Genomic DNA, 10,769 nt, shown 5'->3' on the forward strand with positions numbered 1-10,769 from the left:
ACTTTCTCTTTTACTACTACCCTTTCCAACTCCTTACTCTCCCGCCCCACCCCTGACAAGTTCAAGAGCCAACAGTCACTGAAGAGCATAGGGCCATTCAAAGGGCTGATGCATACAACATTCATACTACACGCCTCCCCACTCACTTTAGCTACTAATCATGCAGTTTTGAAGCTGCTTCTCGGTTCTTTCCACGCCTTTGGCAGGGTTCTCGGGTCTGGTGTGATCTTTCTGTTGATTCTCAGGAGCGCATCCACAACTGAGCTAACCTAACAGTGCGGCTTCTCTTTCCCGTAATTTGGGTGCTGTTTCTTGAATCGTTTTTATTCCTGGACTGTCATCTTCTAACATCTTATGTTTTGGAGCTCCTCATCGAAGCCTCTTAATGTCTATTCTGGCCTCTGCTAACCTTTGGCTTGCAGCTCTGACTTGGACTTGCAGGATGCTGTATTCAGCATTATCTGTCTTAAAGTCCAGCCCATGGACCTGTTGTTGCCCTGCATTAGGGAAGGCTCTGTGTTGCAGGAGACCAAAGTCCTGCTCATAGGCCTGGCAGTGCTTAGGTGCTGAACATTTCTTGCCCAGGCTTTTCTGGCTGGCAGGGAAGGGCAGTGGCTGCTCAGGCTCTCTTCTTTACTCTTTTTTGGTCAGTGGCCAAGGTTCTCAGAAACCTCCCCTGCTCAACTCTGGGATTTATTAGTTTTGATGGTATCCGCAGCTTTTCGTTTCCTGTGGAAATATAAACAAATACACATTTCCAAGGCAAAATATTTACTGACTTCTAATGTTAACACATCCTGATGGTATAGAGTCTGATTTAATTCTACAGGTTGTTTTTTTTTTTTTTTTAATAACTCAGTGTCTCTCAGCCACTGTTTTCCCTTTCCCATTAACGTTCAGAAAACGTAAAGTTAACAGAGTGCTATTTAGTCTATTCCTGGGGGAGGGGGGTGGGTGTCTTTATTCTTCCTTTTTCTTTTTTCAAAAAAAAAAAGTATTTCTTTTAAGGTACAATTAGATCTTTCTACAACTGCTTGTCCTGTAGGATTGCGTGGTATACCTGTAATGTGCTTTATATTATAATATTCAAAGAGTTGCTTCATCTTCCTGGAGACATATGCTAGGGCATTGTCAGTCTTAATTTGTACAGGTATCCCCATAATAGCCATGACTTCCAGTAAATGTGTAATCACAGAATCAGCCTTTTCAGAACTCAAAGCAGTTGACCATTGAAACCCTAAATATGAATCAATAGAATGGTATAGAAACTTCAGTTTTTCAAATTCTGCATATTGAAACAGTCCATCTGCCAGGTTTACTTCTTTGGTACCCTTAAAGGGTAATGGTGTTTGATTATACAAAGAACAAATAGGACATTTTCTTATCATTTCCTTGGCTTGTTGTCAGGTGATAGAAGTTTTTTGTTTTTTTGTTTTTTTCATTTAACCTTTACTGTTAACATGATGTTTTCATGAAATTTTGAGACTTCTAATACATTCCTATTAATAACTGGTCAATTTCTTCATTTCCTTGTGCTAATGGACCTAGCAAGCCTATATAACACCAAATATGGGTGATATATAATGCATAATTTCTGTTTCCAATTGTCTGTTCAGTTGTGTAAATAATGTTAATTTTGAATTATCAAGAATAGATTCAGCAGTTTCCATATGCAAAACAACTCCTTGTGCATATTAAGAGTCAGTAATTATATTAAGAGGTTCAGAAAATCTAATAAATCCATAGGAATTGCATACAACTCTAATTTTTGAACTGAAGTATATGGGCTTTGAATTACTGTCTTTATTTTTTTTCTGACTTATAACCAGCCATTCCCAATTTATTTGCATCAGTATAAAATGTAGGCACTTCAGGACTTAAAATCAAATTAGTTGGTTTTTTTTTTTTTTTAACTGAATACACTTGCTTTTAGGATATTTGCTGTTAATTTCTTTTGTTGTTCCCATTCAGGAAGCATTTGTGAACCCCAAAAAAACCACCATGGAGCCAACTCCAATGCAATCACACTAGGGTCCTTATTCAAGCTCGAGCTTGGGCTCACCCACCTCTCTGATGCAGCAGAGCAGGAGGGTGAAGCCCAAGCCCTCGGAGGGGCGAGGTTTTATAGGAAATGGCGAGCAAGTGAGGTGGTGTCCAGCCCCGCAAACATCTAATTGAGTGACTATTGTAAGCGGACAGATGGATGCCATGAACTATCACAAACCGTTTGAAAGTTCATCTGGAACTATCAGACTAATCCTGATTGGCTGTTGCTAAGGAGTAGATAGGGAGTAACTCTGGGGTATGGGCCAGGATGGAAAAAAGCAGGGTTTGAAATTAATTACTATCATAGGCTATGCCTTAGGTAGAAAAGAAAGTAAAGAAATTCCAGGCTGTAACTGAACCATTGGTTGGATTACTCTATTCACAGCTCTCAATCTATTAACAGTCTCCATTTCCCCAATTTCTTTCTCTTTTTTTGTAACAAATACACAGGAATTCCATGGGCTGGTGGACTCATTTTGAGCCTCCAGCTGCTCTCATAACAACTGCTCAAATGCCTGTAATTTTTCTCTAGTTAAGGGCCACTAAACTACCCACACAGGTTTGTCAGTCAACCATTTTAAGGGTAGGGCCTCTGATATAATTTCAGCAGTGCCCCCCCCCCATAAGTTTGGAAACTCAGTCCCTGTTTGTGTCCTATTTTTGGACAACCCTTCCACTGAAGCAACTTTTATTCCACTCCTTATTATAGAGAGTGTCTCTGGTATTGAGGGAATATTAAACTGAGTTCCCCACTAATGTGATAGTTCTCATCCTCATAAATTTATGGCTCTGTCAGCCACATAAGGCCTTAACTTTCCTATTTGACCCTCTGGTCCTACGCATTTAAGCCATCACACACTTTGTTTTGTCTGAGATAACTGTCCAATTCCTAGAAACTGGATGCAAACTTCTGCACCAACAGATGCTAGCTGGCTTGAGATGGGGCCCCAGATACAGGGAGCAGACAAAACTCCACTCGCAGCCTTCCTCCTGAGCATGGGCTTCTGGTCCCTGCTCCCTCCTGCTCTGCCCCTTATACTTCATTGCTCATGGTCCCCACACTTAGGTTTTTACCCTGTGTTTTAAATGTTTTTCTTCTCCCTATACCCATACAAAATGTTCCACAAAAGCTCTCCCAATGGCCCCCGTCCTACAATAGCCCCATTTGTTGCTGATACATCTGCAAAGACCTTTTAGATGCTGTGGAGAAACTCTGGCTAAACCGGACCTTCATCCCTTTCACCTCAGGCGGGACACAATTACTTACATCAGCCTTCTCTCTTTTCCTTTCCCTTCCGTTGGTGCTCTGTGGCTGCCCACTGGCTGTGCCTGCCAGCTCCCTCTGCACTCGCTTCCTCTCACTGTCTCTCTCTGCCTCTCCTGCCTCTACTCCCCCTCGTCCCAACCCACCCAGGAAACTTCCCAGTTTTACTCTGTATTCAAATCATTTGCTTAGTGGTTACTTTTCAGAAAGTCTCTCCAGAAATGCAGGACAGCAATCACATGATATATAATAGCCATCAAGTCAAAACTCTCTTGCGAGGTGACGAGCATACCCCTTCTTCAATGGACTTTGTCATCAGGAAACAGATAATTAAAAAAAAAAAATTGACTCCCTGCCCCACATTTTTTTATATTGCCTTAGAGTTTGGAATGATAGTTTCATGCTAAAATACTATAATTCCTAGCTTCCCTTGTAGCCAGGCTAGGCATCTCAAACAGGGAGGTTACTGCTGCAGTCATTCTGCCTGCTACCACTGCTCTAGCCAGACTTTATCACCTGGTCCCAAAGCTGCCATCGCCAACCAATAACTCATGTCCCCAGCTCCCGCTAACCTCCAACTCCCTTCCTTTATGAATTGGTACTTCATAAAGAAATACTGCATACTTCATAAAAATTAGATTCTACACACAGACACATTTTGTTTTTTGCTTAATGTTTTTCATATTCACCCATGCCCTAGGCTGTTCAGATCTTCATGCCACAGGTTCCAACTCATAAGTCTTGAGGCAGTAGAAGAGTTGTCCACATAGTGTGGACCTGAGGGGAGTCTGCTGTTCACCGAAGCTTCCATGAGTTCCTGAAGATCTGTTTCTCTGTCCATCTCAGTTGACCGTCCCTACGCACAGCATGAAGTGCATGAAGACTCACATTTCCTCCAATGCCCAGCAATCCCTACAAAAGTGAGCATGCCACCTCAGCTGCCGCACTGTCTCGGGAGCTGCTGGGCTTTTATTATTGCTTACACTATCAGTGTATCTACTGTGTGTGCATGTGCGTGTGTGCGAGAGAGAGGGAGAGAGAGAGAGAGAGAGAGAAAGAGAGAGAGAGAGAGAGAGAGAGAGAGAGAGAGAGAGAGAGAGAGAGAGAGAGAGCAGTCTGTATTATGACATTATATGTAGAGGTCACGGGGCCGCTTGCAGGAGTCAGTTCTCTCCTTCCACTACGTGGGTTCCAGGATTAAACTCAGGACAGCAGGCTTGGCAATTTTACCTGCTGAGCCTTCTTGATAGGGTAGCAGCTGGTTTGAAAGGAGGAAATTTGCATAGAAAGGATTTGCCTCCTCTGTTAATTCCGACTTCTATACAAACATCCGCCCGCTCAGCCAGAACAGGCTTTGGTAAACAACTATGAAAATGTCATTGTATTTATCCAAAAATGTCCAAATATCTCTTCTGAAAAAATTACCTCTCCCAACCCCCTACCTCGCTGTCCCCGGCTAAGGTTCTTTACCTGCTTACTGGGACATCTATTTTACAAACTGAGAACTGAACAGGAGTCACATTCCCTGGGTTGGAGCTGTGGCTCATCATAGAATCTTTGCCTAGAATCCCCCAGTGAGGGGCTGGGGGCGTGGCTCAGTGATAGAGCCCCAGCCCAGAATCCCCCAGTGAAGGGCTGGGGGCGTGGCTCAGTGATAGAGCCCCAGCCCAGAATCCCCCAGTGAGGGGCTGGGGGTGTGGCTCAGTGGTAGAGCTCCTGCCTAGAATCCCCCAGTGAGGGGCTGGGGGCGTGGCTCAGTGATAGAGCCCCTGCCTAGAATCCCCCAGTGAGGGGCTGGGGGCGTGGCTCAGTGATAGAGCCCCAGCCCAGAATCCCCCAGTGAAGGGTGGGGGTGGGGTGGGGGGGAGGCGTGGCTAATAGAGGGAGAGACATAGGGCATGTGTCTATGGCACATTTGCTACACATCTGCTCCCACCAACTTTATATTTTCAAACATTTAAAATTGTGGAGCTGGAGAAATGGCTCAGTGGTTAAGAGCACTTGGTGCTCTTGCAGAGGACTTAGGTTTGACTTCTAGTACACACATAGCAGCTCACAACTGTCTGTAACTCCAGTTCCAGGAGATTCAACACACTTTTCTGGTACATTTCTATACAGGCAGTAAAATGCCCAGGGCATTAAAATAAAAATAAATTAAAATTTAAAATAAGATATAAATACTACACTATAATTTTAAGTGTTCTGGCAACCACATTTTAAAATGCTGAGAGAAAGAAACGGTGCTGGAGATATAGCTCAGTAGTACAGTGTTTACGCAGCACGTACAAAGCCCTGGGTTCTATCCCAAATACCTCTTCCACAAACCCTAAATTTTACAAATTTTGGAGGTCCAGGCATGGGGGCATACACCTATAATCTCAGCAATGGAGAGATGGAGGCCAGAATATCAGGAGTTCAAGGCCACCCTCAGCTGTCTAGCAACATAGAGGCTACTGGCCTTGGGTACATGAGATCCTGTCTCTCAAAACAAAACAAAACTAAAATATCAAGCAAAAAAAAAAAAAAAAGTGAAGTTAGACTGGTGTCCCAATAAAAGTAAAATTAAAAAGTATGATTAATGTTTGCAACAGAATATTTGGCTTGAAAAGGTCAGACCAGGAATGTAACTCAGATCTGTCACTCCAGCAGTGGGTCTGTCACCCTAGCAGTTTGTCTGTCACCCCAGCATTCTGTCTGTCACCCTAGCACTCTGTCTGTCTCCCCAGCACTCTGTTTCCCTAGCACTGAGATGGCTGAGAGAAACTGTGAATTCCAGGCCATACTGAGGTATGTAAAGAAATCAAAATTCAATCGGACCGATGAGGGAAAGGACTGTGAGCGATGGCTCAGTAGCTAAAGTGCTTACTTCGGGAGCATAAGAACCTGAGTTTGAATCCCCAGAACCAATGTAAAGCTAGAGAGCGGCATAGTGAATATTTGTGATCCCAGCACCTCCATGGAGAGTTGGAGGTGGACACAGAAGAATTGCAAAGAGGTTTCAGGCCAGGTAAAGAGGAGTAGAGCTGTAAATAAGAGAGCTGTAAATAAGAGAGCTGTAAATAAGAGAGCTGTAAATAAGAGAGACCCTATGTCAGGGTAGAAACCAAGAAGCGACGCTGAGCCCATCCTCTGATCTCCACAGATGCCATGGTATGCACAAACTCACACCTAAACACATACACAGATGCTGTGGTATGCACAAACTCACACCTAAACACATACACAGATGCCGTGGTATGCACAAACTCACACCTAAACACATACACAGATGCTGTGGTATGCACAAACTCACACCTAAACACATACACAGATGCTATGGTATACACAAACTCACAGTCACACACATACACAGATGCTGTGGTATGCACAAACTCACACTCACACACATACACAGGTGCTGTGGTATGCACAAACTCACACTCACACACATACACAGGTGCCATGGTATGCACAAACTCACAGTCACGCACATACACAGATGCTGTGGTATGCACAAACTCACAGTCACACACATACACAGATGCTGTGGTATGCACAAACTCACACCTAAACACATACACAGATGCTATGGTATACACAAACTCACAGTCACACACATACACAGATGCTGTGGTATGCACAAACTCACACCTAAACACATACACAGATGCTGTGGTATGCACAAACTCACAGTCACGCACATACACACAGAATGAGAAAAAGGGAGACTACCAGGCACGGTGGCGCACACCTTTAATCCTGGAGTTCACAGGCAGAGGCAGGAGAATCTCTGTGGGTTCCAGGTCAGCCTGAGATGGCTCAGCGGTTAAGAGCACTGACTGTTCTTCCAGAGGTCCTGAGTTCAATTCCCAGCAACCACATGGTGGCTGACAACCATGTGTAATGAGATCAGATGCCCTCTTCTGGTGTGCCTGAAGACAGCAAGAATAGGAAAGGAAAGGAAGAACGGAACCAGTTTAGGGCATGGCTCATAGGCAGGAGCATTTGCTATAAAAACCTAAAGGCCAAAACCAGACCCCCATCTCCCATGTGAAAAGGCCAGGCGCAACCATGCGGGCTTGTAATCCCAGCATTGGGGGTAGGGGGCAGAGCAGGTAGATCCCAGTCTGGCCACAGTGGGATGCTTCCAGTTCAGAGAAGAGACCTTGTGTCAAGGGTTTACAGTGGAGAGCCATAGAGGAAGACGCCCCCACACACCTGCACACAGAAGTGCACATATATCACATACCACACACGGAAAATGGTTAAAATAATCAATTTATGTTATACAACTGCAATAAAAGTATATAAAATCCAGCACTCGGGAGGCAGAGGCCAGCCTGGTCTACAAAGTGAGTTCTAGGACAGCCAGGGCTATACAGAGGAACCCTGTCTTGAAACCACACACACACACACACACACACACACACACACACACACAAAGCATATAAAATCAATATTTTATTTCACATATTCAGAATATCATTTCAACCTGTAGTTGTCGAGCTGTTTAAACTGTTGATCGGTTTTACCACAGAGGTGTTTGACCTTTGTCCACCTCTCATCTCAGTCCGAACCCACCACGTTTCAATTGCTTACCGGCCATGGGGCCTACCACACTACGCAGAATTGGTCTTCAAACCTGTCTGCCAAGATTCTGTCACTTCAGCCAAGCACCTGGTCTCCAGGTCACACTGCAACATCTCTACAGACACACGGGTGGCTTTTGTGCCCCTCCCAAATCTGCAATCACACCTGCCCACAGCACCCAGGTCCCTGCCAGGATCTCCAACTGTTTTGTGGGTCTGCCGAAGGAGCACCCTTGATTCTCAATCTCCGTTTTTTTCCTTTGCATGAATTTGCATCTCATTTGCGTGTCAAGCTAAATGACCTCAGATGGTCATCTCGAAGTCAGGGAGGCGCTGGGCTGGATAGGAGCTCCGGGAACGTTCTTCGTCCTGCTTCTCCTCGGGCCCTTTGTTCTCTTCAACACAGCTCTTCTCCTCCTGCTCCTCTTCCTCTTCCTCCTCTTCCAGGATAGTGACCAGCTCTTCCCGAAAGGTCCCCATCTCCAGTCCCAGGTCACACAGCTGTCCCAACAGCTGGACATCCACTCGTCGCAGGTTCCCCTGTAGGAATAAAGGAACACCATGGGGAGGCTCCACGGGGAGCCTGCCAGAGCTCCATGGGGGCAAGTTTCAGCTCAAGTCCTGTCCTGCCTGGCCAGGGCCCTCACCTCTGTCTCATCTCCGGCTCCGTTTTCTCATCCTTGCCTTTGGGCTCTCCCAGCCCCCATTCCATCTGAGGTCCTGTCTGATCCTGCTCTGGGTCTCTGATTTCTATCTCTGTTCTCCGAGACTGACTCCAATCCTGTCTCTCATGCTCTGTCCCCACCCTGGCCCAGGCCCCGCTGATCCTCGGCTACGTCTACCTTTATCAATATTCACTCATGTTCCTCGTTCTCTCCTATCTCTCTAAGGCCCTCACTCACCAGCTCCTCCCAGATCCATAGAATCAGCTCCCTGGCACCCCCAAGTTCTGCCCCTGAAGACATAAGGGCCTGACCGGGGTTCCCTTCTGGCGGGGGCACCCTTAGGGCCTTGGGGAGTGGACCCAATCCACTGGGCTCCAGTCCAGCCTGCTTCAGCTGCACCCACGGCTCCATAGTCCGAACCATGGACTGAAGAGCAGGAAGTAGCAAGGTCCAAGTGACCCAGTCCCCTGGGGAGCTGTGGGATGCAGGGAAGGCGGGGAGGGGCTGGCAGATATATCCCAAAGTCCATTCTTCACTGTGAATCAGCTGGCCACATTTTCTCTCTTCCTTCCTTCCTTCCTTCCTTCCTTCCTTCCTTCCTTCCTTCCTTCCTTCCTTTCTTTCTTTCTTTCTTTCTTTCTTTCTTTCTTTCTTTCTTTTTTCTTTCCTTCTTTTTTTCTGAAGTCCAACCTCCATGATCTCACAGGGTTCAAAGATAGCCGTGAGCAGAGGTCCAGCTTCACCCTGTTGCCCCTCAGGCTGACACCCCCACACCCCACACTCCTGCTTAGGATACCTGGTGCTTGGTGCTCAGTACCTGTAGGGGCTGAGCTGTCTTCCTTCCTAGGCCCTCCCTGTTGCCAGCCTTCCTCAGCCTCTTTAGCGGAATGACTTTGGTCAGCCCCCAACCCGGTCCTTGTCTGTCCCCTGCCGGGGCTTTGCCACCAGTGTGCCTGAAGAGCCTCTGTATGGAAGCTGCAGGCTAGGATACAGAAGCTAGTTCTGCTAGCGCGGACTTGGCAGCATTGTGTCCTTGTAGAGCAGTCAGGACTGGGAGGTGCTTGGGTCTTGCTAGGTTATGCCAGTGGCTCAGGGTCCGGGCTTAGACCTCAGCTGCTCACCCTCCTGAGCCCAGACTCCAATTCTGCAAGGCTCATATCTTGACATCTGTGTGGTAAGCACAGAACTCCCACTTTGGACCCACCCCACTAAACCCATTTTCCGTTGATGTGGAAACAAGTCACCATAAGCTGGGCATCTTATAGCAATGCAAGGGGTGCATCAAAGGTTAAAGGTGCTTGCTACCAAGACTAATAATCTGAGTTCAAGCCCCAGGACCCACAGGATGAAAGGAGAAAACTTACTCTTACAAGTTGTCCTCTGACCTACACACACACACACACACACACACACACACACACACACTTCAATCACACTTCCGTCCCTAGCACTGCAAGGAGAGAAGATAATTCTCTTGCTACTCTGAGGCATAAAGTAGGTACACTGGGCGTGGCTGCTTCTGGAAACTCTAGGAAAGAATCCACGCTCTCCTCTCCTGAGCTTCTGGAAACTTCCTGCTTTCCTGTGTCACTCCAAACTTTTGAGTCCGGCATCCTGACTCCTGCTGACTCCACTGGCCATCCTTCTGATGAGACCCACCTGATTCATTACCCGGTCACCTATGATAACACCCCATCTCAAGGTCCTTAAACTGGCCAGCTGGTGTTGTCACACGCCTTTAATCCCAGCACTGGGGAGGCAGAGAGGCAGGTGGATCTCGGAGTTCGAGACCAGCCTCGTCTATGGAATGAATTCCAGAATAGCCAGAGCTACACAGAAATACCCTGTCTTGAACCCTTCCTGCAAAAAAAAAAAAAAAAAAAAAAAAAAAAAAAAAAGGAGCCTTAAGCTTGGCCTTGAGGTACACATCTATGATCCCAGCTCTGAACTATAAAGCAATATAGGAAAGGGGGTGGGGCTCAGAGCGGAGGGGAGGAGAAGGTAAAGGCTTCTTAAAGTAATAGAATGTGGTGGTTTGAAGGAAAATGTCCCCCATAGGCTCAGACAGTTGGGTGGTCGGTGGTGGACTGGGGAGGTTTAGGGGGACCCTCAGTGGAGGAAGGACCTCGTTGGAGGTGAGCTTTGGGAGTTTAAGGCCCAGTCATTTCAGTTTGCTTTCTCTGCCTCTGGCTTCAGCTGAAGATGGAAGCTCTCTGCTTCTTGTTC

The 10,769-nt window shown here is 46.5% G+C and overlaps 1 protein-coding gene across 1 annotated transcript; it reads right to left on the minus strand.

Moving 5' to 3' along the window:
* Positions 1–7,737: 7,737 nt before the first annotated feature.
* Erich4 (glutamate rich 4) lies at positions 7,738–8,971 on the minus strand. The gene is made up of 2 exons (NM_001039243.4): positions 8,781–8,971; positions 7,738–8,418 (listed from the first exon to the last, which is right to left on the minus strand). The coding sequence occupies exons 1-2, from the start codon at positions 8,952–8,954 to the stop codon at positions 8,182–8,184; spliced, it is 411 nt and encodes a 136-aa protein (NP_001034332.3). The 5' UTR covers positions 8,955–8,971; the 3' UTR covers positions 7,738–8,181.
* Positions 8,972–10,769: the final 1,798 nt, after the last annotated feature.

Source organism: Mus musculus, chromosome 7, assembly GCF_000001635.26.
Source record: "Mus musculus strain C57BL/6J chromosome 7, GRCm38.p6 C57BL/6J".
NCBI lineage: Eukaryota > Metazoa > Chordata > Mammalia > Rodentia > Muridae > Mus > Mus musculus.

What these genes read in the sequence shown, in the direction of transcription:
- Erich4 (NM_001039243.4), bottom strand. Translation starts at nt 8,954, where the DNA reads ATGGAGCCGTGGGTGCAGCTGAAGCAGGCTGGACTGGAGCCCAGTGGA. An exon ending in TATGGATCTGGGAGGAGCTG is followed by an intron (nt 8,419 to 8,780) that starts GTGAGTGAGGGC and finishes TTATTCCTACAG; the next exon opens with GGGAACCTGCGACGAGTGGA.